Source organism: Dicentrarchus labrax, unplaced genomic scaffold (assembly GCF_905237075.1).
Source record: "Dicentrarchus labrax unplaced genomic scaffold, dlabrax2021, whole genome shotgun sequence".
Lineage (NCBI taxonomy): Eukaryota > Metazoa > Chordata > Actinopteri > Moronidae > Dicentrarchus > Dicentrarchus labrax.
This window is the reverse complement of record NW_026136710.1, coordinates 19,783,498-19,811,335: the sequence shown is the minus strand read 5'-3', so window position 1 is coordinate 19,811,335 and position 27,838 is coordinate 19,783,498. Positions and strand designations below refer to the sequence as shown.

Below are 27,838 nucleotides of genomic sequence, written 5' to 3'. Positions count from 1 at the left end.
AAGTAGAGATATCTGCTGTTATTGGGTCTGGCTGTCCCTGGCCACAAGGAGGCACTACTGGCCTCTCATATGGGCGTGGTATAGAACAACATTAAGGACCATGCCTTTATTTATGTTTACGTTTTAGCCCATAAAGAATCCCCTACATCATTTCCAAATAATACATTTTTTATTAATTAATTAATTCTATTTTCTGCTCCTGTTCTACAGTAAATGCAGCACTGTATATCCTATACTTTTGTTTGGCTTCTGTCAGACAGCCAGCATGTAGACAGGATGAAGTCAGTGTTTTTAAAGGTTTTGTCCACGCAATGTTATGAATTAAATCAGTCATATTTTAAAGTATTAGCCCCAACGAAAAATCCGAATCTGCCAAATAAAAAGTAGTGCATGTGAGTGATGAATGAAACCTAATTTTCATCATGTCACCGCTCAAATTCCCAGGAATAGCAGCTACACCAGTTTAATTTCTCTCAGGCCAACAAGGAATATTTTTCTACCATTTCTTTAATGCATTTGATCATTTTCCTCCTTTCTGCTCTTTAGCCTCGCGGTTCTTAATTGTGGTTCGGTGATAAATGTTTAATGAGCTACAGTAATCTGTTGTAGTACCCAAGAATAGCCCTCTTAGTGCTGATTCATGTTCAGCGGGTTACTTCTCAGCCCATGTGTTTACTGCAGGCGGATTATCGACAGGTGGCATCACCGGCAAATGCTGAATGAACAGCCTCCACCCGCCCCTGGATGTTACCTACTTATCACACCCGAACAACAACACCCCAAGGCTACAGGATCCCTGCACTGTAACACTGGTTACATTTACTGGGATACAGGTTTGGAAAGGAAAACTATAGCCTGCTGAAATGTCACAAAAGCGATGAATTTGGGACATTATTGGGAATCCATAGGTCGTAAAGTAAAGAAATAAAAAAGAAGTCACTATTCAGTAGGTTACATTGATTCAACAGAGATAAATTAAGTTTTACTGGGTTTTAGTGATAATATTTAATATGTATAATGTGATAGATGTGTTTGTTCCAAGTCTCACGGTATGCTTATGGTTGTAGTTAAATAAATGAACACCTCTTATAAACATTACATGAAGCATTATGAGTACAACCATTCTATATTTATAAATCATTCATTGATAGCGTTAAATATAGTAAATACAAAAGAGGGAGGGGCGGGTGGAACCTGAACGCAACACTTTTGACTGACAGGCCTTCCTTGCCCAGTCAACAATAGAAACGGGAGGGTTTGCGTCAACGTGCGGCGTTCTACAGAAGGGCTGGGGGCGTGTCCGAACGCCTCAACAACCAATCAAGAGGCGGATGGGACTGCCGAAGCCGCTCGTGGTGCTGCGGAGGGGCGGGGTCGCGTTCACGGGCTGTGTGGAGAGACAGAGCCAGAGAGAGAAAGCAGAGGGAGAGGAGAGAGAAAAAAGAGACGGTGGGGATGTGTGTGAGTGTGCGGTGATCGGTGCTGCAGGTACAGTCGGAGCCGGATACAGGTTTTATAGCCGCACCGGACCGCGGCAGAACCGCCTCGGAGCCTGCCTCTCTCCCCTCTTCATCCCCTCCGAACAACCGTCCCTAATGTCTGGCGGAGGAGAGGTGCACGTCCTCCGCCAAGAGGCCGGACAAGAGAGCCCGAGGATGCCGGCCTGGAAGCGAGAGATACTGGAGAGGAGGAAAGCGAAGGGCGGCGGGTCTGGAGGAGCCGGTGCCGCGGAGACAAGCCCCGGCGGTGCGGGCCCGCAGCGGGTTAACGGCGAGCTGCCGGGAAATGTGAACGGCAGCAGCAGCGGACCCAAGACTGACAGCGGACCGAGCGGCGGGTCCGGGCGGAACTACACCATCACCCCAGCCAGCCAACACTTCGGGAACAACAAAGAGCCACGGCCGACGGCCGCGGAGAGGACGGTGTCGAGGGAGGACGACAGACAAGAGAGCCTGGTGCTACAGGAAAGCCTGGGCCCGCTGGAGGAGAACCCATTCATCAAGCTGGAGAAGGAGCGGAGGAGGCGACAGGACCGAGAAAACACCGCTCGTCCGGTGCAGCACATCCTGGAGCTGTACGGCAGCGTACCCGGTATTCGGACTATCCGCGCAGATAACATTATCATCATTGAGTCCGATCCGGATTACTTTCCGGAAGCTGGAGGGCTAAAACCCGGGTCCAAATGGCAGCAAAACGGTGTCAATAGTTATAGCTCTCTGAACGACCTCCTGGACCGGAGAGGGAGTGCTGTTACCGAGATAAGAGCCAAGGAAGTGGTGATTTATGACACAACGTTAAGCAAGAGTGAGGAGAACTTGAGCACCCTGGGCCGCCCTGATCATGAGGTCTCATATGAGACAGGTGAGGGTCAGGGCAGGGTTAGCCGGATGCTGCAGAAGTTTGACAGCAATTACGGGAAGCTGCAGAAGAAGTCCCACAGCACAGAGAACCTGCTGGACCTGGACTGTAGTGCCAGCAGCAGGCCAAGACTCTGGCCCAAGCCACAGCCAGATCTGGTGCCAAAACCCAGGCCAGGCCTGTCGGTCAGCAGCCCAGGCAGCAGCCAGCCATCCTCGCCTGTCTTCCAGGGCCCCTGGTCTTCCAAACCAAAGCCACAGCCCGCTGTCTCTGAGCTGGGCAGCCCCCAACGCTCCGCAGAGCCCCCTCAATCTGTGTCTTCCTTCCGTCAGCGGTTTGAGGACAGCGGAGGCCGTGGCTCCCCCAGAGATGAGCCAGAGAAGGGGCAAACCAAGCCCACCAGAGAGAAAGACTGGGAGGGTGCAGAGGTGCCACCCAAATCCAAGGTGCCATGCTCTCCGGAGACCCTTCGTGCCCGTGCCGAGTCCCCCTCAAGCCCCATCTCATCCAAGGTGTCACGCTCCTCGCCTGACTTCGAGATCCGTCCCTCCCCAAAGCCAGACCTCACCCGAATTCCTGATGAGGACACCCAGGCACGGGCCCTCGCAAACCTGCGCCTGCAGTCCCGAAACTCCTTCACAGTGATCCCCAAGCGCCGTCCTCCTGCCTCATCTGCAACAGGCAGCCCGACACCCTCCAGCCCTGTCAGGTCTTCCCCCTCCCACAGAGTGGCAGAGGTGCCCACGCAAGGAGTGCCAACCTCCCACACCCCTGTGCCCACTGTGACACCCTCAAAGAGGAGTAAGGAGACAGTGCAGGAGGAGAAGGAAGTCGAGAGGCAGGCGAGGCCATCCAAGCCTGAACCATCTCCTCCTGTTGCCACAAGTCCAACACCTCCTCCGCCCTCAGAACCTCCTTCTCCATCCCGAGCTCCCTCCTCTCCACCTGCCCTGTCTTCACCCCCCTCTTCTCCGGCTGTCCCATCTTCTCCTTCCTTCTCTCCGGTTCCCTCAGACTCTCCTGTCCCTTCCACCCCTTCCCCGGCTCCTCAACAACCTCCCGTGGAGCACCTCCCAGTAACAAACATAGACGACATTGAAGTGGAACCCCCGCAGCGTGTCCCTGCTCCCAGCCCCATGGTGCAGAGGAGAAAGGGGAACACCTTCACTGTGGTGCCTAAGCGTAAGCCCGAGGCCCAGCCGAGCTCACCTGAGCCCCAGCAGGAAGCCTCAAGTGAGGCTCCACCGGGGTCCACTCCCCCACAGGCCCCGTACGCTCAGCTGGGCTCCCTGCTGAAGAAACGCTACCCCGCTGTGGAGGAGATCGAGGTCATCGGTGGGTACCTTTCCCTCGCCAAGTCCTGCCTCTCCAAGACGGGCTCCACGGGCAAGAAGGTGAGAGCACAGTCTGAAACTTTTGTGGCTTTGTTGACAGGTTTTACATTTGTACTGTGAGCATGTAGGGGAGACACACAGAGCAGTGCTGAAAGATTAGTTGATCAATTGATTAGTCAAACAATTTTGATTATCAGCTAATAATTTAAGTCATTTAACAAGTAATAATGTCGATAAAGTGTGAGGATTGCTGCTTTTATATCACTTTTAACTGAATATCTTTAGGTTTTAGACACAAAACAAGCCATGTGAAGACACCACCTCAGTTACGTTGTGATGGGTGTTTTTAATACTTTCTGACATTTGTAAGGCTGACCAATAAATCCAACACACACAAGACAGATTTAAAATGAAAATAATCATTATTTGTAGCGCTAATTGCTAGATTATATTGCTTAAAAGCAAAATAAACACTTCAACACTGCAGCACACAGTAAATAGGAATATTACTGTGTGCTTCCAATCGTATGCATAATGTGCCAAATCTTCCCAGAGGGATCATTAAAGTTTCCTCTGATCTAAATTTAGTAGTCACGCGTCACACAGGAAAGGCTCTGTTTTTGTTTCCTTTTCATCTCTGTGCATCTGTCACTTCTTTGACTGAGCCACCGCACTCCGGTCACCTGTGCTTTACACGCATCCGAGCAGCATTTTTCCATCTCATGATTAATCCTCACAGTTATTCTCATGTGTTGTGGTGCGAGGGAGCTCCTCTAAATCTCCACATCCCATCACTTGACCCGCTCTCAGGCCTGATGGATTAAAAGCGTGTGTTCACACAGCCACTTGGAACAACACGCAGGGCTTTTTCCTGTGGATTGCTGTTCCACAAAGGCATGTTATTTGTCGCAGAGCGCATTATTGGGTTAGGTGGCCCTCCAAGCCTATTGACTGAGCAATCTCATCAAGGCTGTATTCAGTTTTCAGGATTGGGCTCAGGGATTCGGGCCGGCTCTGTCCTGTCACAAATGTATTGGTTATTTTACAGTTGATGCAGTTCCAATCTGCATATCCCCAGGCCTGGTCCTGAATCCTAATTAAATGATAGCAAAGTTTGTGTTTTGGCCATCACAGTTATCTTCCAATCTTAATCAGATATCTGGTGCATGCTTGGCCAAGGTCTTGCTGCAAATTGCTCCTGTTTCATCTGTATTAGGGATTAATTAAATATCAGAGAATGCCTCTAATTAATTCTACAAGTTGCTGCAGGCTGCTTTCAGATTCTGCTCTGGATCAGCCCAAGCGCCGAGCATAATGTTCAGCATGTTTACCAGTATGTTGCTCTCAGCAGCTAAAGATCTTTTTTTTTCTTGAATCCTTACCTAACACAACACATTATTAGGAGCGTGGCGGTGGTTCAGATGCTCAGGGTGTGTGTGAGCACAGCATCCTGGGTTTGCCACCCCTCACCCTTCCTCTCAGTCTGCTGTACTCTGTCTGCCAAAGCAGAAAAAGCTTTTGCACACAGTTTCAGGATTCATTCAGTTGCATCACAGCGCTACCCTTTGTGATCTACGAAGCCACACATCGCCCCTAATGCTGAATATTTTGAGCCTTTTGGCAGCTTTTCAATCTAGGCCGGTGTCTCAGCCTCTCAGACGCTGGCCTGCAGTCCTGTTTCCTTGACCCGGTCTGCTGTAATCCTCTGCTCTCTAAGTAAATCCAACTACCTCCTACAATCAGGGCAAGAAGCTCAGGCTACTCATGATTTTATCAAGTGGAAACAGCAGCGAACGCACAGATTCTGCAGTCACTTTATTGGAACTATATCACATCTGTAGTGTGCAGGGCTGGGTATTCAATGTAATATTTCTCAGTGGATTGGTCAGCCAGTTTTAGACTGCTTTGTTTAGGCAAAAGTTTCATATTTAGACTACATTTGACTTTGGCTTCTCTTGTAAAACGAATGAATCATCATCAGTATCAAAACATGTCAAACAAATCCGATGTCATTTTATTGCTGCACTATTACTTTAAAATAAATGGGGATTTGTTGTGCAGCGTTTTCTCCACATTTCCTTGTAATTCAGCGTCGTATTTTTGGTATCGACGGTAACTCTGGGATCTTGACTTTAGAATTTAAAATAAAGTTTTGTGGTTTTGAGTGATGCTAGCTTTCAGATCATGACTTTATAATGACGGATATTTAGGCCGCTGACTTGTGTGCGTATGTGTAACCCATGCAGCCTGGTTGTGGTAAATGTGTTTTTATTGCGTGCACATATGCATGTGGACTATCAGTGACCGTGACCATGAGACATGAACACATCCTGTTCTTTTGTCTTTGTCGCTCACAAACCAAACACTTTCTCCTTTTGTTGTCTGTCTGCTCTTCTTCGTCATCATCAAGGCCCAGATTTTTCTTTTTTCTTTTTCTTTTCTTTTCTGGGCAGGGCTGCGCAAGCAATTACAAAAGCATCGAGGCTCGGCCTGGCCTGTATAATTTGTGTGGAATTTTTGTTCAGTGCCGCTTCTGTGTGAGAGCAGCCTCCGAGAATGGCCTCAGCGCTCTGGTCTTGGATGGGGTTTCTTTTTTCCAACAAACCCAAAGCGTTTTTTTTTTTTTTTTTTTTGGTTTTTTTTTTACGAGGAACTTGGCTGAAAAAGATTGTTCCAAATGCACGTCAGGACTTGAGAACTTGACCAAAGCAGATCCTCAACTCTTCCTCTAGATTTTCCAAAAATACATCACTGTATCCGCACTCTCTTGCTGCATGTTCTGATTTTTGAACTCTCTCAAGACTCGCATGAGTGCTGAATGTTGGACCACATCCAGCACAATCTCTCCTATACTCTCGTCTTTATCGCTCCACAAGCTTCTCCCCCCTCTACCCACAGTGCACTGCTTTATTCCTGTGCGGTGGTAGTTAATAAGGCCTGTCCTCTAGCTCCCAGCTTCCTGTGATCTCCTCCTCTCTATTGGGGAAGGAATTGTGGAAGAGCTATGTAGGTCAAGTGCAGCTTCTTGTACCGCATCACTCCTTCATTTGCATAAAATCGACTTGGGCTTTCTAGTGAAATACACACGCCAGGATCGACTCAGTTTTCATCTGTAGTGTGATTGGACTGGGCTCTCTTGACTTAACCCATGCAGAATTGACAGATTGTTTTATTTCCTCGTGGTAGACGCCGCCGCTCTTTGTCGAGGAGATACAGCTGGCAGCAAGACACTGGAGGGGGTGGAGTGGTTTGTTTTTGAAGTCTCTGCTCCCTATGACCAGTTATTATGGAAAAAGGGATACGGACCCATGTGTTTGTCAACACAACATCCAGAGAGAGAGAGAGAGGAAGAGATTTTATGCGCTTACCCGCTTTTTTCCAGTGTTTGTGTATTTGCACAGTGGAACCGCTCGGATGGCTAATTTTTAAACTGCTGCAGCGTATTTATGTGCAACTATGATTAGGTTTGGTGAAGAGGATCATGTGTTTGTTACTAAAAGTGTTAATTATTCAGATGTGTGACTGTTAGTTTCATGGGACTGGGGATTCAATCTGTTGAGTTCATATTAACCTTAAATCAGCATAAGTGAACTAATGGTGCTTTCACACCCTAACCACTGACCAAATGAGCTGGTTCTGTTCATTTAGGCTGCTGTGAAAGCTGTCAATCAAACTCTGGCACAGAGCTGAACCAACCTGAAAAAGGGGGTCTCCTGTGCTCATAAATCAGTCACTGCATCAGTTCAAAAGCTAGACCACTATGCAATCCATCTGCTGATTGTGAGAACTGACAAGGATGTTTTGTGATTTCAACACACATGTAGGATTATTCATTAGTGTGATCCTGATCTTTAGTATTTATTGCCCCCAGAACCCCTAACGTTCCTGCTTCAGGGTTTCCCACTGACACATTTTAACACCAATGTTGAAACTGATAGTGCTGGAAAATTAGTTAGCAGCAAAAATCAAAATGCATAACTAAAAGTAACAGATCAATGGTTGACACGACCAGCTTCCGCAATTCTCAAGTGGTTGTTATGCAAATTCAAACTTGTGAGACCCACAACTATTGGGTAACTATCGTATGGATTCACATGTGCAGCTACAGATCTACCACAGCCACTGTTTTCTCACTGTGAAATCCTATTCCATGAAGGCCATTACGTCTATGAATGGGTACTTGAACCTATCTGATAGGGCTGTGAGGAGACAAATAGTTGGCAACCACTGTCCTGAGTGAGCGCGGTCTGTATACACATTGTTGCACAGACCATTTGGCAACCATGGTAACGCATCAGCACGTGGGTGCAGCTTTTTTCCTGTTACATCAGAGAGTGACTAGTCTAGGTGACTAATAATGCTCATAATAACTTACATGATTTAGTTACCTGACAACAGACCTTTTTTACAGCAGCCTTTTTGACATGAAATGGTAGGGTAATACTAGTTAAGGCTCTGTTCCATTTAGTGTAGCAGGGCCTTTCCAGTGAGCCAACATGCACAAAGCAGCACCCAGACTCTGTTTGATCTGAATGGAACCTTAATTAGTATCATTGGTAACGCCTGTGTTTACCCTACTATTTCATGTCCAAAAGGCTGCTGTGAAAAAGGTGTAATCATGTTTACTGCTTGCAGTTTGTTTGTAATAAGTCAGTGTGAACAAGAAACAAACCAGGACCAACGAGCAACAATAGAACTTTTTCACAGCAGCCATTTTGGTTTGAAATAGGGTAAACACAGGTGTTCTCAGTGATACTAATTAAGGTGTATTGACATTTTTGTTCCTTCCTTGTGGACTAAATGAACAGAACAACGGGTGTTAAAGCAACCTAAATTTAGAATATGCTGATGTGCAAGTCAACAAGAAAGTTGCGAGCTAGCTGCTCCGCCATGAATAAAACCTGCGGTGTACACCACAAGTCATATCAAAGTCATGTTGTTGCAGCGTTGAGTACCTTCCGCCAGCACTGTGCATTATCTGCATCTGCGCTTAGAGAACACAGTTTCTTTTCTTGTGGTTAAATGTCATGCATACGGCAGGTTAAAAATACCCCAAAACTAAATGGTTAAAAGCTCTCAGTAACACAGGAAGGCCAACGAAAGGGCACACTCCTACATTTACATTGTGCGCCTGGGCTACAGGTGTGAAAGTCCATTGTGTTTAATTATTTACCACCCAGCAGACATTCCCCATCTCGCCTCCCTTACACTTCCTACCATCCCACCCCCTTGCTTAAAAAAAAGAGTTTTGTTTTGTTTTTCTTTGGCTGGCCACCCGCTATCCTGAGTGCTTTTTTTTTTCTTTATTGAGTCTGAGGTGAGGCGACAGGAGAAAGGCTGGAGATTAGGAGTGTGTTAAAGTTGAGTTGTATCTACCAAATGCTCTCTCTTTAGAAACCAAGAGGAATAGCCTGTGTCAGTAACGTTTTGATTCTGCTCCCAGTCTATAATGTTTATTGCAATAATGGTTCTTTTCCCAAAGAAAATAGAGTATTGCTCCCCTGCAGACCAAAACAAAATCTGTTTTTAAGATCTGTGGTGCCTTCTACTTCACATCCCCAAAGTTCATGGCAGTGTCATGTTAACTTTGATCTGGGCAACACCCTCCAATCAAGACATAAAACACAGAAACCAGCTCTCCTGATGATGTGGAGAGCTCAGGATTCTGATGATAACTGAGGAGGATGTGTTCAAGCTAAAAATAAGGCACTAAATTGCTCTTTATCATTATTACTATACCTGGAAGAGTTTTATGATATCTTTAATTGGACATATTACTTCCTTTAAGCTGCTAAAAGCCTAACTATTATCACCAGCTATTCACTAACTTTGTCTGTTGGACATTTGGTGCTGCGCATGTTTACAGTGAGTTTATCAGAGCCTTTAAAAAAAACCAAAGCTGATTCAACCAAAACAGTAAAGTTGTGGCCGTAAGTAACCTCTTACATTACACATAGTCAGTACATCCTAGTATAGGAAAAATAACAATTAATGCAGCTTTAAATTCAGTTTTTGTAGTCTTAAAATGTTGCAATTTCTACACACACCATTACACTATTAATACAGGTTATGGAGCTTCTTCTTTCTGTTTTATTTGCCCAGATTTTGGGGATTTTAGATTATAAAAGGTTTTCTAAACGCTGGAGGGCCGTTTGCTCTGCGTTCAGCGATCCACCAGCTAAGCGTTGGCTTTAGAGGCCTGGATCTAACTTTCTGTTTCTCTTATCTCTCTTCCTGTGCATCACTCAGTGCTCTGTTCTTGCCTATGAACTATCTAATTGCTGCATAAAAGCTTTTTGTTGTCAGGTCAGACCATCAGTCAGGTATATAACTGTTGTCTGGTGAGAAAGAGAAACTTCCCAGAGATGAGCAGGAGTCTTCACTAGATTTGGCGTTTAGATGAAGGTGTCCTTGACAGCAACTTACAAAAATAATCAAAATGACTTTGTCTCTCGCTGACTGTCACATGAGAGAGGTGCTAGTTCTCTTTTTATTACCGATATCACAGGTGGTGCAAATAGGGTTTCCTCTTCACAAGCGTGTCATTTCTCCCGAGGCCTCTGTGGCTGCAGGATGTGGACACACACACACACTGTCTCACACACGCAGAAGCACAACCATGCCTAATTTCTGCATAAAACCCACATACACACTGTCAGGTTTCACACACGGCCCTCAGGCACATGTGCAACCCTACAAAGTCAGTGTAATTAGAATTCAGCCAGCAAAGCCCCACTATCATAGTCATGTTTAATTCAGTGTGTGTGTGTGTGTGTGTGTGTGTGTTTGTGTGTGTGTGTCTTTAGAGTGCATGAGTAAGAAGATGAAGAGACTAAAAGCAGAGGACGTTAACAGCCGGGGCTTTTTGAAAGTTTATAAAAGGAAACAGAGTGGGTGATGGAAAGAGGCAGGTTGAAGCCACTGACTACTAATACCTGTAGTGGTTATTTCCACCATCTGCTATGACGTGCATCTTTCAATTTGTTTGGTTGTGTTGGTAATTGGAAGTTCAAATCTTTATAAAACCCAGCCAGCTGCCTTGGTGTCTGAAGAATGCTTCCAGTTCCCTATCCTTGATTACAAAAGCAAAAAGCTGGTGGGAATCTGGGTCTGTACAGTATATGGTGCTATTTGTGTGTAATGTAAATTTTATTCAAATGCTCTCCTCATGGGAACACATAATGACAACAGTAACCTTACTGTTGTCATTATGTGAATCATTGACTCCTTTTAATAATTTGTTTTTCCCTTTCACATGATCTAAAGCTGTCCGTCTTCCTGCCATGTTTCTTTCTCTCTCTGACTGCCCGTCTCCACCTCCGCTCTCCCGTTTCCCTCTGTCACATATCCATGGCGCCTGTCGCCGGGGCAACACGGGCTACGGCCATTCTATCCTGTCATTAGGATTCCAGGATAAGGACACCCACTCTCTCTGTCTCTCACTCACACACACACACACACACGTTGTTACATCAGTGTGGATGATGAAGTTGGCGGATTGTTAAGAGGAGCGTTTTGACCCATGTAAAATGTAAACATGGTCTAATAAAGATGTTTAAATGGGTTTCCTAGGGAGCATGTTCTGTAATCAGCAAACCTAAAATCAGTGTTTCTGTGGGTGGAGACCGAAGCAGCTCAGCTCTCTGATGTTTAAGAGAGGGCTGGTGTGTTTTCATAAGGCCCAGTGTGAAGCCAAGGTCGGTTATTTCAGTACAGGGTTGAAAAAGTCTCCAAACATGTTTTATTTATTCATATTTTACCTTGTCAGGGATCATCTCTTTTACTGTACTATTGTGCAATATATGACCCGTCTTTGATATAACCTGATGGATACTAGATGTTTAAGATTGATATCAATATTTGAGACTAACTGGGTCCCAATTAGAGGCAGGTCTCCTTTACTAGCCTGGTGTGGCTTTGTGTTTTGACAAATACAGGCAGGCATTCGATTGAAGCAATATTCATACTGATATAAATAAACAGTTTGATAGTATGTCACATCTTTGCTGAGCAAGAGTTTTGTGAAAAAGGAATTAAAGGCCTGTCCCATATAGTGGCCTGTTCCAAATAAAGGCAGGTTGAGTTCAGTAATTGAAGCAGATAGAAGCCTGGGCTAATTATAGTTTTCCGGTGTATCTCAACTTTGTTTTGTATAAACACATCATAAAGCTAAGAGTCTACAGCCTTGCCTGTGGTTCTATGGGACTATACTTTGGCACAGACAGTGGTGCCTAAGCTAAATGCTAACACTAGCATGGCAGCATACTCACAATGCCAACATGCTGATATGTTTACCATGTTCACAATCTTAGTTTAGCATGCTAGCATGCTAACATCAGACATATCTTTCAGAACCTAGCTAGGTTTCCCTCTGCTACCTGTCTGTGTGCTAAGCTAGGCTAAAGACACCCAGGGACTCAGAAATGCACAGAAATAAAGCTTACATTGTTCTTATAACCGCAAACATGTATTTCCCCAAATTTCAGAGCATAACTTTGATTTAGAAAACTTTGATTTAGGTTTGTCATTTAACAATTGTTAACAAGAATGCTATCTTTAGCTTTAATTTCGTTAGCTGCAGCTATGTTAAGCAGAATGCAAGTATCGCAACTCCAACTACCGGTCAATGACTGATCAGGTTGTACAGTTTATTCCTTACTTATCACTGTTTACACAATTTATACTGAACTCCTACAAAATATGTTGTTTATGTGACATCGTTCAAAGTGAAAAGAGTAGTAGTCCGCACATTGAATATTACAAAAAAGATCTTTATTGTTCTTCATCATGCTGCTTTTGTCCTGGAAGTGCACGCTATCCTCCTTATTTACTATGTGACATCTTTATCACGTTGCCGCCTTGAAACTGTGTCAATCACTGACTCATCTGTGTCCTAAAGATCACTCAAACAAAAGCCTCCAACATACATGTTCCTCAGAGAATACCCTCAATCCTGATCCACTGTGCAGTATCCTGTCCTGTCCTTTGTCCTAATTGTGGCTTTCCAGGCACGCCCGACCATCTACACTCTCAGCCGACAGTCCAGCACTGAGCTTTTATGTATTAAATGCCCTAAACACTCCCACAGTGAGGTTTCGATCTCCACCCTGCTGGTATCACCTTACGTACACAGTGTGTGCAGTCATATTACACTGTATCAACTCATTCTTATCAGCAAAAATGTTCTTGGATCGGACAAATATTGTTAAAATGGCTCTGCTGGTCTGAGGCAGATCTATCTGTGGGCTCATTGATACAAACAAGTTTGGGGAAAAATGTCTGTTCTCCCATCCATTTCTTATCAGTCAGATAATCTCATCGTGATAGCACAGGGAGACTTAAACAAACACACACTCATGCTTACACGCGGCTACAAAGGGCATACTATTGCAGCAGTGACTCACACAGTCTTGAGACTTGGTAGTGTAAACACAGATATTCACATCTTGCACTGCTTGCTGCCCACGCCACCAGCCCGAGCTGTGAGCAGCAACCACCTACACGTGTGAACGAGTTTCCACAGTTATATCAGTGTAGTGACACTTGACCACGGATGGTTGTAGCACTTGAAGCATTTCCACACAAACTCTGAACTGATTGAACGTCACGTGTGATGGGAAATCTGGCAACACCTACACGAGAGAGCGTGTACATTTCTACTCCATCTACTGCATGGATTACAGCCATTGGGCTTTTCAGTAGGTGTGCTGTGGTGTTGGCTCCGGCGTGCACTGACCTTTTACTGAAATATTTTGGGTCACTGATAGCCTGAAGGTCTGATATTTTGGTTGGAGCTCGACTAAAAGATTCTTTATCCAACAAGTTATTTAGTTTGCCATCTCTGTTGAAAACTTATCAAAGGCAATTTGCTGCTAAGGTGTGTGTTATTGGCAGCTGGGTGAGTTTGTCATGCAGCAGTTTACTCATAATTACTGTAAAGAATGTGCTTACAGGTATGATCACAATGCTGCACCAACATACTGCGAGCTAATGATTAAAAACAACAGTCTTCTGAATTGTTTAGTGATGTGTGCTTGTAGTACTGAAATAAATCATTACAGTAAGTAACAGAAAGCACATTTAATGGTGCTATACGTTATTGTTGCTGTTGTACAAGCATCTTCAGAGTTTCCTGGAGCATAAATTCAGCTCAGAAATATCATCATCTATCACTGAGGCATATTTGGGGTGATGTGTTATTGTGTTTGGGGACTTCACTGAGGTGAACCTGTTTTTTCCTCATACACACTGCGGCCTCTCTCCTCCTGGTCCATAGTTAAAGGGTCAAAAAGAGGCAGAGAAAATGCAGATATCCATGCAGATAGTTTCAGTTTTATTTGATCAGATTTTTAGGTTTTTGTTTCCAAGCCTCCACCCCAATACAGTGGAATTGGAAAAGTTTGTGGTGCTCACAATCAAGGGCCTAATTTCCACTGGGGATGGAAATTACAGTCCTATTTTTCTTGGCCATTCAATCATTGCTTGAATGTTGTTGTTTTTTTATTATTATATTTATTTATTTCATTGTATTTATTTAGGGCCCGTGCACAGCTTCTTAGCTGTATAAGAGTTAGCTATTCCCAATTTATTTACTTGTAATTGTAATTTGTAGTTGCTGGGCAGGAGTCAGAGAATAACATCAGTTGTGTGATGCGTACATGATTGGGTTGTCTTTAGCTATGATTTAATTTTGATTTCATCATGATTATAAAATTTTAAATAAATCTCCAGCACTCTCAGACAGTTTACCTCTATTGGTCATCTTATTAGTTGTCCTACCTTTATCTGAGCGCGGTGATATGAACCCTCTTATGGAGGAGCCAGATCATGGTTGTTGGGGCTGTGTGCAGCCTGCACAGAATGCCTGCAGACATTACTCTGGGCTGCCCACTATGTTATGAAATAAGTTAATCTGTGTTTTGTATTTACAGTTAATATTGTCCTAAAATGTGCTAGAATCTGTCAAAAAAAAGTTAAGCAGAAAGCAAATACATTATTATCTATAATAAAGTATGAGGGATCATTTTACCACATAAATTGTATTTATTGTATTGGGGTGAAGACATAAATCTCAATGTGTCAGTACCTGGCCACATGTTACGGCTACTGGTAGATATAATGTATTGATATACCGATATACTGTGTTGGTTCGTTGGTAGTAAGATGGACTCCTCCAGCTCTACTACCTTTACATCAACAACCACATTAGAAAAGTCTTGGACTTCATTAAATAATCCTTTGTTAGCTCTGTGTGATTGTCATTACAGCTTTAAGCAGAGTAGCAGTGTTAAATATCTCCTTGCCTGAAATACCTGTCAGAAAGTATTTCCAACATCTCTTTCCCCCTGCTTGTCGTGTTTATGCTAAACTAGAATAGAAACATCTTTTTTTATTTTATTTGAATATTACAGAGATAAGGCTGATCCACATTTTCTCTCTGTACGAAATCAAACAGTTATATATATATAACTCAAAATGTCAGAATGGTCAGCTTATTTTACTAGTTTGGAGGAAAAGCTTCTGTTCATCTCTTAAATGTAAGACACAATAGAAATGGATAAAAGAAAGGGCAGACTTTTGAAATGTGACGTGAATATCTCCTCCACCTGATCACTATTGACACACACCCCCTGCTTTGTTTCCCTAAATGAGATCATGTACTTCACACTAATTATCCTAATTTACCAGCACCGTGGAGAGGTGCACCACATGCTTTGTTTGAGTACATGTAGGCTTTATTATCCCTCTCTTTAAGAGCTAATGCAGCTGCAGCTGGTGGAGCTGTTCTAATATTATCAACCTTGCCGGAGATTAACTCTAATCAGGCACCGGGTCAGTCTCCTCCAGGCAGGTTAGTCCTTTTAGAGGACTTTAACGTGCCATATTAGGTACAGTCTTTTGGCAGAAATTTTGATACAATTTAGGTAATGCAGAGGCATCCAATGCTTTTCTACATACTGTACATAGGCAGGTGCACACAGTGTCAACATGGCAGTACGCAACACGCCCTTTGCCACCTGTCCTCGCTGAGTTAAATATAGAAACACATTTTGAAGAGATGCACACCCAGTCCGACGCACATCATGTCGACACAAACGCTCACATGCTGCTACACCCTCAGTTCTTAAGAGCTGCGCTATTGTGTCGCAGCCCACTGTAACTCAGCAGCTTTCAACCAGATCAGCACTGCCAGAGAAATGGCCCTGTGTGTGTGTGTGTGTGTGTGTGTGTGTGTGTGTGTGTGTGTGTGTGTGTGTGTGTGTGTGTGTGTGTGTGTGTGTGTGTGTGTGTGTGTGTGTGTGTGTGTGTGTGTGTGTGTGTGTCTCTCTGTGTGTGTGTGTGTGTGTGTGTGTGTGTGTGTGTGTGTGTCTCTGTGTGTGTGTCTCTGTGTGTGTGTCTCTGTGTGTGTGTACAGTATGTGTGTGGGTACAGTATGTGTGTGTGTCCATTCAGTAGGAACCACTTTTCACCAAACGAGGACACGCCATGCTGGGTGGCCTGGAAAAAAATCCCTGGCACTGCTCCCATCTCGCCTATTGGCCGAGGCACATTCATGAAGACATAATCTCATCTGCCGGTTCTCTTCTTCCTCTCTCCCTCGCTTCTCCTTTTGTCTTCCCCATGTCCCTTTGTGGCTCATACACAACATAAGAACAACAAAATACTGAGCTGATGAAACTTGGGCGAAAAGGGAACTTGTGGAATACATTTGTGCAGAGATATTATTTACTGAGCTCAGTGTCTGATGTCTGAGTCTGGTTGTGTCGAAGCTGCTGTAGCAGTTCCCGACTCTGCAGACAACCACAGTCCTAACAAGTCATCTTTATTTTGTATTCAGTTTTAAAACCCCTCTTTTTTCCAGAGCAAGCAAAAAAAAAATCTACCACAGAGCTGAAATGATTCTACTAGCTTCCTGAACAATTTGTGTCGCAAGGATTTTTTTCTTTCTCTTTTTGAAGAACTCCCCACAATTCTGTCTCTCCTCACTACTGTTTCACATACAACATAAGGCAACAGTTTCCACATTGACACACATAGAACCAAAACCAAGAAACATTTTTCCAGTTTTACTCAATGCAGCATATTCTATAGTTTAACCCAGACACCCGTGCTGTATTTTTTTTTAGTGTCAATAAGTAACTTTGCTTGTAATATACACGTCAATGAACTTTGATTCTTTTGCTTTGGTAGCTTTAAGTGAAAGAGAAGTAGAATATTTAACAAGATTTCTTAGATTTTATTAATCACCTCCCTCTGAAACATTTTTGTTGTGACGCAAAATTTTAGGGGACAATACACATAAATCATATACAGATATGAGATATTATATGAGAGATATGTATATATGTGTGTATATGTAAAGGAAGGGGTTGTCTGCGTATCTAAACTGTATAAACCCTCAGAGTGGGTGTAAGATTTCTCGAAAAGGTGAAGGAGTTGGAGGTCACTTCCTGAACAGGATTTCAAAGCGCTGTTGCGTGGTGGAGAAAAAAACAAATCTTCATTCTGTTCCATTGAGGTCAAACAGAGTCTGGGTGCTTCTATTGTGCATGTTTGCTCACTGGAAAGGCTCTGCTACACTAAATGGAACAGAGCCTTAACTAGTATCATTGGTAACACCTGTGTTTACCCGACTATTTCATGTCAAAATGGCTGCTGTCAAAAAGGTCTAATGGCATCAGCTTCTCACACACACACACACACACACACGCACACACACACACGCACGCACACACACATATGGACACACATACTGCAATACACAGTCAGTCTTTGATAAATATAAAACAAAACCGGAATAATTAGTCAGTTGTTGGAGGCCTGTTATTGCCGCAGCTTTCTGTCTGAGCCCCCTGCGGCGACTGAGCAGGGCTGAGTCCGGGGCCCCTGTTGGCCCATGCCCATGCCTGAGGACAGAAGACGAATCACTTCTGCCTCCATGATGCAGGCTTTTATCACCGAGATGAAAAAGAACCACAACTGAAGCTCAACCGCGAGCAGCAGCAGGCAGGGAGAGGTCCTCTTTATATATAAAGACCACAGCTCTGCTCCTCTTTCTCTCCCTCCAAGTTGGTTTAACGCTGCAGCTAAACAGCTAAAGTCAGAGAGAGGACATCGACTACATTGCAGGGGAGTCTCAACTAACTGGAGTCTCATGTGAGAGGAGTGCTAGAGGACCAGACAAAAAGAAAAGTGAAAGACGGTGAAAGAGGAAGCGAGCCCAGCGGCTTGCCTGATTTATTGATAGACTTGCATTTGGCATCTAGAGACTTCCTCTAAGACAGGATGCCAGTTTAGCAAGGAAACGCTTTTTGTGGTGTAAGATTTAACACAGGAACTAAAATCAGGAGGTTTTGGGACTAAAAATAGGTGATGTCTGGGACTGACAGCCTTTTTAGTGTGTCAGAGCCTGGCTATATACACAGAATTCGATATGTAGATTGTACTGTTACTGCAGCTGAGTACTAATGTGGAAACCTAGTCTGGCTGTCGGGAGAAAAAAAGAAGGAAAAAGATTTTGTTGAAAAAGCTGAAAAGCGAGTCAGAGATGCAATTCTGGAAAAAATGGATGGAACTTTGACGGTTTCCCTCTTGTCTCAAACCATCACATTCCTCCAAAGAAGAAGCCTTTATCCATGAACATTAGATATTTCTGCCATCATTTTTCCAAATAGCAGAAGAGGTTCATAGTATGATGATTCTTTTTTGAAATACTTTACCTTGAAGCCTTAAGATAATGTGAACAGTTATGTAGCTGACCATTGTGAATAACCACAGACTAAACACTAAAGTACTTACTATTAGGTGATATAAGTGAGTAACTGGTTTAAAGGTTAGAGTTGTGAAGGCTCCTTGTCTCTCACAGGGTTCACAGACTGATCTGTAAACCCTTGTCCTTCTCCACACTGCCGCCTGACAGGAATACCAATGTGAAAGTATAAATACAGCCTCCTGACTGATAGCACTATCTCAATACATGTATTTATTAATGTATTTTTTATTAGCCCTGTATCAGATATCAGGAACTATTAAATCATCAAAACATAATTACCAATGTCCAGTGGAGATAAGTGGAGGAGATGCTCAAATGGATTTGTGTCTGGTCATTTTGAAGATTTATTTTAAGACCCTAGTCCTGAATGGACCTTTGTCTTTAACGGTCAATTGTTCTCAATCTATAGTCTTGAGTGTGAAAACTTCAGACCCTCATTTGTGATCTGTAAACTGTAAACTACACCCTCATGCTGAATCCATAGACCTCTGTTCTTAATTTGCCGACCCTCGTCCGAATGTCGACCTTGATTGGGAATCTACAGACATTCGTCTTCAATCTATAAATTCTTACACTGAATCTAGTGATCCTCGTCTGTGATCTATAGACCACCATTGTCTTTGATCAACTGACTCCTGACCTGAATCTATAAACCTTTGTCTGCTGAATGTGTGCACCATTAGTCTATAATATATAGACCCTCATCCAGACACTATATACTCTCATCCTAAATCTGTAGACCCTTGTCCTAAATCTATAAAACATTGACCTGAGCTGCTAAGCCTTCAGTCAGTCATCATATCGGAACATGTTTCAGTGCTTCAAAAGTTAAACTTGTCCAAAATGCAAATTTATCCCTTTTTCCTTTTTTGATTAAATGGAAGTATATTGTATCAGGCAAAATAATAATGGTTGTGTGTGACATACACTAGAGTCACACTACATTCAATGGATTTCCTGCATTTAAACATCCATAATGAATAAGAAAATTATAGTGTGCTAATCAATATTTTTAAAGACTTTAAAAACATTTAAATCCACTTTGCCTTAAATTCCAGAAAATGTGTTCAGAAGGACTCTATGGCTCTGTAAATAATAGGTCATAAAGGATATGGAATACGCATGACATGAATTTGAGGTTAAGTGTGAACCCTGGCCGGTTCTTGAGTCGGAGGTTGCGTTGCTGGCTTGTGGCCTTGTGATGGAGATTAGGGCAGATTTAGATCATGGCCTGCAGAGTAGATGGAGCCAGGTACAGTATGTTAAGAGCAGTCAGCTGACGGACAAACCTACTGTTATATGCGTGTGTATCAGCTGCCATCTCTATGGCAACTCAGGAGTATGCAACGTGTGGCCAAAATACATGAACAGTAACTTACTAGAAACCATTTGCAGTCTTTCTGTTAATCCTGTCCGTCAGGTTTGTGAGTTCCAACAGAGAAATCACGACTGCACCACATATTGAAGAGGCGTACTGATGGCGTACTTTCATAAGGTGCCTGCATGGGAAAAAAAAAAGAAAAGTAGCAAAAGAAAAGTAAAGAAAAGAAGACACACACCTGTAATATACAGTGTCAATAAGGAGTCCCATCTACAGTTCATGTAAAAACTGACAGAATTGAATCCCCTTTGGATGTTGCAACAGCAGCGTAAATAATATCCTGAAAACTATATAGTAGCAGTAACTTCTCAGAGAACCTGTCACATTCTTCTTCTAAAGGGATGAGATGTCTCCTTTGAGAATAAGTGCCAGTCAGTGTGCTCGCTGACAGCTAAAACCACCGGAGTCTCTGGGCGCAGAGTTGCCATTCATGTTGGATTACATGGTGCAGCAAAGTGCAAGGGCTCCGTCTCAGCCCACGGATCCATGTTTGCAGACCACTGAGGCGTTGCCAAACAGACATGTCTTACAGGGAGCACTCTGAGACAATCAATCACAGGGCCCAAGTCTCCTGCAAGGCTGCCACCTGTCCCACTCAGAGGACACGCAAAGTACATGTACACGAAGCCACAGACGGGCCTAAACAATCTACAGCTGCCTCTCCCAGAATCCCAATTAGAAGCTCTGTTGAATAAGTTATGAGGTAGTTGGTCCGTGTTGAGCTAAACTGGCATTACTGCACAGTTAGCAAAGGGCTGAGACACGTGAAAATGTACAGTATAGATGGTTTAATTACGGAGCAGTAAGGAAGTAATAACCTGTTAATGTTTGCTGCGCTCATAAAATGCAGGAGAGTGATGTCAGTATTATGTTAAAGTTTGTGCTTTGAAATGAGAAGTTATCTGATCTTGGCTAACGCCTGTAAAGTTTGGCTTCCCTGCCAGACAATTCTGCAAGCAAACAGTCAACAGCGGGTGGTTTGTTTTCTTTGTAAACACATCTGGCTTGTAAATATAGAGCTGCTGAAGCCATACAAGTGGCTGCTGAGGGCTCCTCAGTCACTCAAGACCCCCCCACACAAATTGAAAATGACATTTTCCGTCATTAAGAATGATGCATATCATTTAAGCATTTAAAGATTCTCTGTTTTTATCATAGTTCCCCCAAACAGAGATGAGGGGGGGATTTGAGGATTCACTGTAGGGGCACATTGACTCATTTCGGGTTTTAATAAAAGAACTAATTTGGGTTCATTGTGAAATCTATGGTACTATCTATTGACAGCTTTTTCTGGAGTTTTCAGCTGCATCTAACGTCATTTGTCAGCAGATGTTTGCTCGGTTGTCATGGAGATTACTCAGTTGTCATTACTATGGAACTTCACCCTGCTTGATAATGCTCCTATATGGTTGGTACAGTATTAGGGCTGCAGCTAGCGATTAATCTGACAATCCTTTTCTTGGTTAATCTTTTTTTTTTTTAATTTATAGAATGTCAGAAAATAGTGGAAAACTGTTTCCCAAAGCCCAAGGTGCATCCTTAATGTCTTGTTTTGTCCACAATCCAAAGATATTCAGTTATTCACTAAAGAAACCAGAAAATGATCACTTTTAAAGAGGCTGAAATCAGAGAATTTGGACATTTTCTTTCTTCAAAAGGGACTCAAAATGATTCATCAACTCATCATTGCAGCACGCACATCATTTTCTATACTGAATGTACAACTAGTAAATAGACCTTGAGTTAAGATTATTTTGTCAAACCTATAATTTGGAGGTGAATTTGAGGACATCCTATATGGAAGCTACCATTCCTTATTGTCTTCTCCTTTTTTTATTTTCCTGTCAGCTAGATTAAATAAAATACTCGCGCCAGATCATAAACAGGCACCTGCCCAAGTTTACCAACCAGAACCACAATTTACTGGCTTTTGGCTGGAGACTGAGGTTGTCTTTTACATGGTGCCAGTGAAGAGAAAATAAAATATGGAGGCAGGGGAAATCATCATTTACCCATTGTTACGATTTAGGTTGTTTGTTGTTTCATGCCAAAATAATATTTTCTAATGTTTTTTTTTTTTTTATATTCTAATGTTTCTGTGTTCGTGTCTTCTGCAGCTCAAGATCTCTTTCAACGAATCGAGCCTCAGGAGCACGTACGAGTATCCGTCAGAGAGCAGCGCGTGGGACAGTGGGGAGGAGGATGAGGAGGAGAAACGAGACGAGAAGGTGGCGGACGAACAGCCAAGCATGGTGGGACGCATCCACATCCCCCGACCCAGTTTCACCGGCTCGCCCACGCACACGACCAACAGCAACGGTGAGACGAAGGGAAACGTGACAGGGAGGGGAGAAACACGGTTCATTTTATGTTTGTGTGGGCAACACGCAGGTTAGATGTCAAGCTCTGACCCCCCCCCAGAAGCACTAAAATGTCTGTCTGACAATTTGGACGAGCTATTGGCCACATTGCTGTAATCATGGCCCCCAAACGATGAGCCCCAGTGATTTTGGTAGTTCAGAATGCCCCTTTAATGGCTCAGTGTCTCTTTAATGTCACTGTAGACATTCATGCTGCTCAGAGGATGAACTCCCATTAGTTTACCTCTTTAGGTGGTAATAAATACAAATCATGCAACTAAATGTATTTATGTAGCACTTATGTAAAAGCAGAGCTAGCAGAAGGCTTTTCTGGGACACATGAGATGAAGAAAAACAAAATGATGAAGTGAAATCTGACGCCTGAGCCAGAGGAACAAAATAGAAAATGTTTTATGCAAAACCAAAATGTTAATAGAGAGCAGTGTAAACTACTTAATGTCACATAAAGTTCACTTTATGGAGAAATTTGCAGCTAAACAGCATCATGTAGCACACTTAGATCTTACGTAGGAAGTAATGGACATATATGTGTACAAGACATGTTAGTAAACACGTATTGGAGTGTATCCGGTGGTATTAATAAGGGAATCCTCCAGTTCTTGCTCTGAGGGATGAAGGGAAGATCTACTTTTCACTCTGCAGTTGAGCACTTCCCATGATGGGCCATTGACGACCGAATAAAAAGATTAGCGAGGCAGTGGAAGAGGAGAGAATGACTCTGATTGTATTATTTCTAATCAGTTTACATATGACAGCCCATCCCTTAACACCTGACCTTCGAAGTCACACAGGCTTTTGAGTTGATTGTGTGAGTCTAGTTTTGTCTTTATGTGTCCACTGGCCTTTTCATTGAGTCTCAGAGTTCACCCATGGTTCTTCTTTCCCACTTTGTGTTGGACAGTCATACAAAATGCACATAAACTGCTGTTTCCACTCTTAAGGCTGATATAACTACCCTGGTGTGCATGGTGCCACTCTAACAGGGGAAGAGAGCATTAAGTATGATGACAGAGACCCCTACTGGACAAATTGTGAATTACATTTAACAAAATGTGTGGCGGACTAAAAAGTTAGTTGAGAAATGATCTCATCAACTTGTCACTGTAAAAATGTAGCTTTAACAGTGGCAACAACACAGAGAGAAAGAAAATGTATTAACATTTATAACACATGATGTCTTTGTATTGTCTGCAGACCTTTCCAGCTACGTCCCCAAGCACTCGGTGGACTTCAGTGCCTGGCAGGAGCACAAACATGAGGACAGTGTTTACCAGGAGAACACCACTTCCCAACAGACACAGACGACAGAGGAAGTAATGGTGAGAGAGAACGCCACCATTCGTCACCCTTGAAGCTGTTTAAAGACAGTTTCTGTTGTAGAGTCCAGTATGCGCCGTCTCCTCTCCACGATCACCTCCTAGTATTGACCGATGTTCTTGACTCTGTCTTTTTCATTTTACTCACACTTATTAATGACATGCAGGTCTTTAATGTTTGTCAGGAATAATGAAAAATTAAACGAATTAACTAGCAGGAAAAGGGGATATTTAAAGGGGCAGTTCACCCCAGAATCACAAATACATATTTTCCCTCTTACCTGCAGTGCTACTAATCCGTCCATTTACTGAGTTTCTGAGTTTGTCTGCCTTCTCTCCAATATAATGGAGCCAGATGGCACTCGGCTGGTGGTGCTTGAAGCACCAAAAAACCACATTTAACTTTAAACTTAACAGCAATCATTCGTCCCTTTTAAATCTTAAATGTTAGCTGATGAATCCTGTCAGCACTTTTATGTGGAAATGATGGTAGAAGACTTAAATCACAAGTATACAGGTTTAGCGGGATATTGCCAAAAAACAACCCATAATGGCAAAAACACTGGACTTTGAACAATGGGAGGAAAACGTGTCTGCTTTATAATGACCGTAGCTTTGAATCCTTGTTGAACATTTGTTTTAAACGTCTGAACCTTTTGTGTTTTCTCCTCAGCTCACGCCGGCAGACAGCTCCTCCCTGTCTGACTACAGCAGCGAGCCCGCTCTTTACTTCTGATCAGTCGGACCAGTCAGCTGTACAGTAGCATCACACCTGTGGGACCAGACTGCAGCCCCGAGCGTGGCTCCGTCACACCCGGGCCTCCAGCTCTAACACTCCAGCCGTCTCTAAGCACATCTTCCTGCTCAGACAGGAAACGCAATGTTTTTGTTTTTTCTTTTGTTGTTTTGGGGCTGATTTCCTGCCACGGTACCACTGCACGCCAAGTTATCAACTGCATATCAGAGCAGAGCAGCTTTTTGTCAGGCGGCCAGTGATCCATTCCCACCTTCTTCCTGACCTGACGCGACAAATCCAAAAGCAGCTGGACTGTGTTTCCCCCTACAATCCCGGACAGTTGATCTGTCAGCCGACCCCCCCCCGCCTTCCTCGCTCCTCACCAACACAAATGTCTGACAGAATCAAATCCGTTGCGACGTCTGTCTTCCTCTCCACACTCTGGAAGAAGTTCCCCTGCGTTCCTCCTGCGATTCTCCGCTTCAACATTTGCTTCAGGTTTTTTGGCGGATGTTGACAAGCGAGTGACCTAACTTCTTAAAAAGAACAGGAAGCCGCCAGTGCCCACGTGTAGGTAACGCCACGGTGACGGAGTTCAGTGTTGGCGTGGAAACATGTCACGTAGGACATGGGAGGACGCATCCGCTTCTGTAGATCGCTGGCAAACACACAAAAACAAACAAAATGGTGAAAGGGTGCCACAATTGTAGTTTTTTTTTTTTGTCCTTGTTTTTGTTTTGTTTTTGTACCTGCATGTTTTGATTTCGGCCAACAGGTCGGTTGGTTCTCTGACTGTAAAGCTTCTGTATGCCTTTTTAGTTTTTTGTATCTTTTCTGGCAAACTATGCTGTATTGAAGCTGCTGGACGTTTTGGTCGAAGAGTCTTAACGGCAAGCAAACTTCAACACAAACTCCCTCCTCTGCGACAAGGGAGGGGGAAATATGCACCCCAGGGAAGATTTCTGTCAATCAGCAGCAGCAAACTCTGATTTCTGATTGAACGCTTGAAAAAGTGACCTTGGCCAATAATGTCTGTATGTCCGTATTGCTGGTGACAAACAAAAATCATACTGTAGAATGTCTCTGTATATCCTCTTATCAAGGTATCTGTGTTATCAAAAGCTGTTAGACCTCCTGACACCTTTTTTTTTTCTGGCTTCTCGTGTATTTATTCCTGCTTATAGTTGAAGTTTGCATGTCTGAGACCTGCTCATGTACAAAAGGACGTTTTTGTAAAGACAAATTTGCCGGTTGCTGAAGGAACCGGGCTGGTGCGAACAGCCCCACCGGACGTTTCTTCTTCTTTGTTGTTGTGTTTTTTTTTTCTCCAGTCGGACCTCATGTACTTTCACATTCCACTGAGGAAGAAGCCGGTCCATTGAAGTGATGAAGGCGACAACGATTATGATCACTCATAATGTGGCATGTTTGTGAGAGCGAATGCAAGGTTGTGTGTGTTTGGAAGAATATGTAATGTGTTTTTTTTTGTTTTTTTTAAATTAAGATTGTTTTATATACAAGAATGCACCAAGTTTCCAGATGATTTTTTTAAACGCATAATGCCAACGGATTAAAGTGTTGCTGTAACAGCCTCACATTCATTCTTTACGCGCGCAGGATCGACCCCTCGGCCAGTATTGTTGTACAGTTCCCACCATATTTTCATAAGTACTAAGATGTATTTCTTACTCCTGTCATTCTTTTTTCTAATTTCTCCCATCAGATGAAATTTGCTCAGTTGGATTTTGCTGTTAGGGGATGAGGCGTTTTGTCTTTGTCCAATGAATTTAGGAATTATCTGTTTTGTCTGCAGTCTTGGATGTTAAATGTGTTTGCACTGTCATGCTTTTAGCTTTGTTTTGCACCTCGTGAGAAGGAGCGGAGTAGGCCACAGAGGAAATGTGCACTTATAAAGAACAAGAAGTCTAGTTGGAGAGTTTTGTTTCGAAACAGTATAGCCACTATTGACACCTGCTTTTATACAACCGTTGATTGTCTGATACAGTAGATGAGTAAGATTTCTGAGCCCTCGGTGGGCAGAATAACATTTTTTAGACTGCAGGTATTGATTTTTTTTTTTAATGATCATAATGAATGAATAGCATTTTGGAATAGAACTCTTCAATTGTACATGATGAATGCACTGCTGATGAATGCCATGTCCACTTTTTGTACTGTTTGCCACAGCCTTGCATCAGAAGTCTTATGATTGTCGGCCTCGATGCTGTGACCACAAACCGTAGCCCAAGTGTAGTTTCCCCACACAGGTCCAGGGCTTCATCTTTGACCTCAAGTTACCCCCAGAAACACCCCTCAAATCCTTCTTTCCAGTTGTTATCGGCCAGTTAACCCGATGTAACAGCCTCCGACATACAGTAGCTTTAAAGGACCATACCAGTGATGTTGCGAGTTTTAGCCCATTTAGTACAAATCACATATACTTTGCATTACTGCTAACCATTCAGTAAACTGAATGCATTTCGTCCAGACATCCACCGGTTTCCACTCAATTTCATATGGCATGAAAATCTACTAGCAGGCTCTTAACATACAGCTTGAAACTTGAAATGACTGTTTCTATACCAAAATCATACTTTACTCGAAACCTTTGTTTACATCTACACAAGAGGCTAAACTTAATGTGAAACACAAGTAGGAAAAAAGAGCTTTGTAGTGTCAAACTGGCAAAATCTGGATCTAAAGAAATTCTCAAATAAAAAAACATGATACATTATCACACATTATAACGACAATAATGCAACTGACAGAAATGAGTGCAGACTTTATGTTCACTGTGACGGATTACACAGCACAAGCAAGTTTCAATAGCGTACTAATAGTTTCATACCAGGAGGAATTGAATGGAAACCTGTGACTGCGTGAAAAACACAGAACTATATGACATGAATTAAAAAATGTGAAGTACACATGATTTGTAATTAACTTCGAACTCCCCAAACACATTGCCATGGTTCTTTTAAGTTTAATTTGGCCCAGACACACCCTCACTTGGACCTGCTGTGTAGCTTATGGTCACATGACACTCCTGTGGATCCATCTGTGGTAGCTGCTGCCTTCAACGACCAAAACCCCAAAGAGGAACTTGTCTACTCTTTATGGGAAACTTTAGCTCTCTGTCTTTCTATGAACTGAAGGACCAAAAAAAAAAAAAAAAAAAGGCAGAGTGAACTGTGGGAAATCTCCACTGATCGTCTTAAATGACACCAACGAGAACTTTACTGACGGCCATTACTGGGACATAAGAGACACCCGACTTGACTTCTGAAGTGTACATGCGGCCTCTCACCGCAGTGTTTTCCCGTCCGTTTACTCCTGTGAGCAGTTTGTGTTGGTCACGCTGTTGCAGCTCTGTGGTAGAATCTCCATCTTGTTCCCCCTTTACTTTTCCCCCTCGTCTGTAAATCTACATTGCAGCACATGTGCTTCTTGTAAAGTTATTGTCAATGATTTGGGCAGATTAAAAAACAAAAAAAAACAAAGTGATGTCATACTTGTACAAATGAAAGCTCAATAAATAGAAGACTTGAACAAATGTAAA

At 43.2% G+C, this 27,838-nt stretch overlaps 1 protein-coding gene across 1 annotated transcript; it reads left to right on the top strand.

The window, feature by feature from the left end:
* The first annotated feature begins 1,316 nt into the window (after positions 1-1,316).
* On the top strand, positions 1,317-27,838 carry tprn (taperin). Its single transcript, XM_051412583.1, has 4 exons — positions 1,317-3,752; positions 21,964-22,165; positions 23,422-23,546; positions 24,217-27,838. Exons 1-4 carry the CDS (start codon positions 1,332-1,334, stop codon positions 24,277-24,279), a joined length of 2,811 nt encoding a protein of 936 aa, XP_051268543.1. The 5' UTR covers positions 1,317-1,331; the 3' UTR covers positions 24,280-27,838.